We start from the raw sequence: 2,621 nt of genomic DNA on the forward strand, positions 1-2,621 counted from the left end.
AACATGAACCTAAAAGAGAACGATGAACCCACGCGTCGTATAGACTGAAAATTCCAATTATTTGATAAGATGTTCAAACCAATCAACAAACAGCGTTGAAAACAACACAAAATAACGTTATAAGGGTCAATATATATATGAACTTAATTTGTAGATAGTGTTACGTAAAAGAGTACTGTAAATTGAAAGCAATATAATTTTCAAACATTACACGTACTTCTCTCAATATATATAGATACCAGCTTAACAAAGAGCCCTTGATTGAAGTAAAAAAGAAACAAATGAGGCTTCCGATATATATATATACGTCACAAACCTCTCTAGTGTTTAGAAAATAGCTCACAGGGAAAGGAACGATAGCTACCGAAAAGGACAGTGGCAGTTAGTGCGTGACCACGCGATCATTGACGCAGAGTCTCTAAGAAGTGTGTTGGGAACTAGGTTAAACAATGAGTAGGTAACTCGAGTATTTCTGGAGATCATTTGAAATCTTGACACAACAATAAACATAAGACATTACGTGGTGTTAACTGTTTATAGTTTCTATAAACTGACCTTTGTCTCAAACAAAATTTGGAAAAGTTTCGGTTTGAAGATTTCCATTCATTATTAATGCGAAAATTGTAAATCTTTATAAAATGATGGTCATGTGGAAAAAAATTGTTCTACTTTTCTGTGGACTGTTCGAAACGCTTGTGTTTAGTGGTAATGTTCTGGGATGGACTGCTTTATCTTATATGTTGAAGAAAGAAGGCGTCTATTTGGAGGTGTGCTTATCAGATGACGTCTCTTTGGACAACAAAATAGAAATGACTAGTAATTCTCAGGCTGTGGACCAAATGATTAGTAAAGACCTCTATTTTAACCAGACGCAAGGTCAGGAGGGCTCCATAGCCAATTTGACGCACCCTAAGGTAAGCCAGACGTTAGTATCATCCTAATAAACATATTTATCAATATTCATGATAATGCTTTGCATTTAGAAAAACGTTATTTATCGTGACATTCAGAGAATAATTAAGTTGATGAATCGACAAAGAGGGAGATATTTTAATCATATTTCAATAAAACTTAAAATATCAAGTAAAGATTAAACACACACACACACAGACTATTATGAATAAAGATATATGGACGTTTAGAACAATATTTAGTGTAACTGAAATCAACGTATTTGAGTAGAACAATATTTAGGGGGTAACTGAAATCAACGTATTTGAGTAGAACAATATTTAGTGTAACTGAAATCAACGTATTTGAGTAGAACAATATTTAGGGGGTAACTGAAATCAACGGATTTGAGTAGAACAATATTTAGGGGGTAACTGAAATCAACGGATTTGAGTAGAACAATATTTAGGGGTAACTGAAATCAACGGATTTGAGTAGAACAATATTTAGGTGGTAACTGAAATCAACGGATTTGAGTAGAAGAATATTTAGGTGGTAACTTAAATCAGAGGATTTTTTAAAATAATATTTAGGAGTAACTGAAATCAACAGATTTGAGTAAAATAATATTTAGGGGTAACTGAAATCAACGTATTTGACTAAAATAATATATGTAAATACAGAATAAAATTTAGTGTGAAAGAAATTGAACTTCGTTGGATTCAGAATTTCTCTACAAATATATGGCTGTCAATTATATTCTGTATTTATCAGTCTAATCAAACTGTTTAAACAGTATTTACCATTATCATTCCTTAGACAGCGTTGGTACTCATTTATTATCGAGTATTATATATTTTTCAAAAAATAATAACTTAGAAACAAGTAAACACAGGTACGCTGTGCCTTTATAATCAAAACGAACAGCTAATTATTGACCATAATGCAACGGTTACGGTTACGATGTTTTAAGTCCGTTTTTATGTTTTTGAGATAAGTTATTTGAGTTATTTGTCTTAATTCGCACATTAGGCATACACCACACACATATATATGTCAAGATAATTAGTTTAGTGGGTATCTTAATTCGGCAAGTTTTGAAAAAAAGGGAACAGAATTAAAAGACAAAAGAAGATTCATTTTCGTTTAGAAAATGTAATTATAAGATGTTCCACAAATTCTTCATCAGTCTATATTAAATCTCGGTGTGTATGTGGGTTTCTTTGTCTGCAAACTCCCCCCCCCCCCATACTTTTGGAGTTGATAGTACCAAATTTAACTTGCGGACACTAGCCCGGGAGTTGTCCTTATCTATATATATTCTAGCTATCATACCAAGGAGAGATAAAACTCGATCAACTCGATAGACAGGAGTGGACAATGGAAGATAATGAAGTGATTGTAGGAGTCTGATAATTGTCAAACATCTTCTAAGTATTATGTGAGTTTGTATGTGTCTGTTAACTATTGAACAAACACTGACCATTGATAAATGTCCGGTAACTATTGAATAAACTCTAACCATTAATAAATGTCTGGTAACTATTGAACAAACTCGAACCATTGATAAATATCTGGTAACTATAGAACAAATTCTAACCATTAATAAATGTCTGGTAACTATTGAACAAACTCGAACCATTGATAAATATCTGGTAACTATAGAACAAATTCTAACCATTAATAAATGTCTGGTAACTATTGAACAAACTCTAACCATTAATAAATGT

The 2,621-nt window shown here is 32.2% G+C and overlaps 1 protein-coding gene across 1 annotated transcript in view; it reads left to right on the top strand.

Annotated features, from left to right (window-relative positions):
• Positions 1 to 399: 399 nt before the first annotated feature.
• LOC111083203 (large neutral amino acids transporter small subunit 4-like) overlaps positions 400 to 2,621 on the top strand; it is a gene marked incomplete at its 3' end in the record, with an annotated part of 26,375 nt that continues 24,153 nt past the window's right edge. Inside the window, exon 1 of the mRNA XM_022379530.1 lies at positions 400 to 914. Within this exon, the coding sequence (XP_022235238.1) occupies positions 639 to 914 (276 nt within the window). The remainder of the gene's footprint in view (positions 915 to 2,621) is intronic.

Source organism: Limulus polyphemus, unplaced genomic scaffold (genome assembly GCF_000517525.1).
Source record: "Limulus polyphemus unplaced genomic scaffold, Limulus_polyphemus-2.1.2 Scaffold8551, whole genome shotgun sequence".
Lineage (NCBI taxonomy): Eukaryota > Metazoa > Arthropoda > Merostomata > Xiphosura > Limulidae > Limulus > Limulus polyphemus.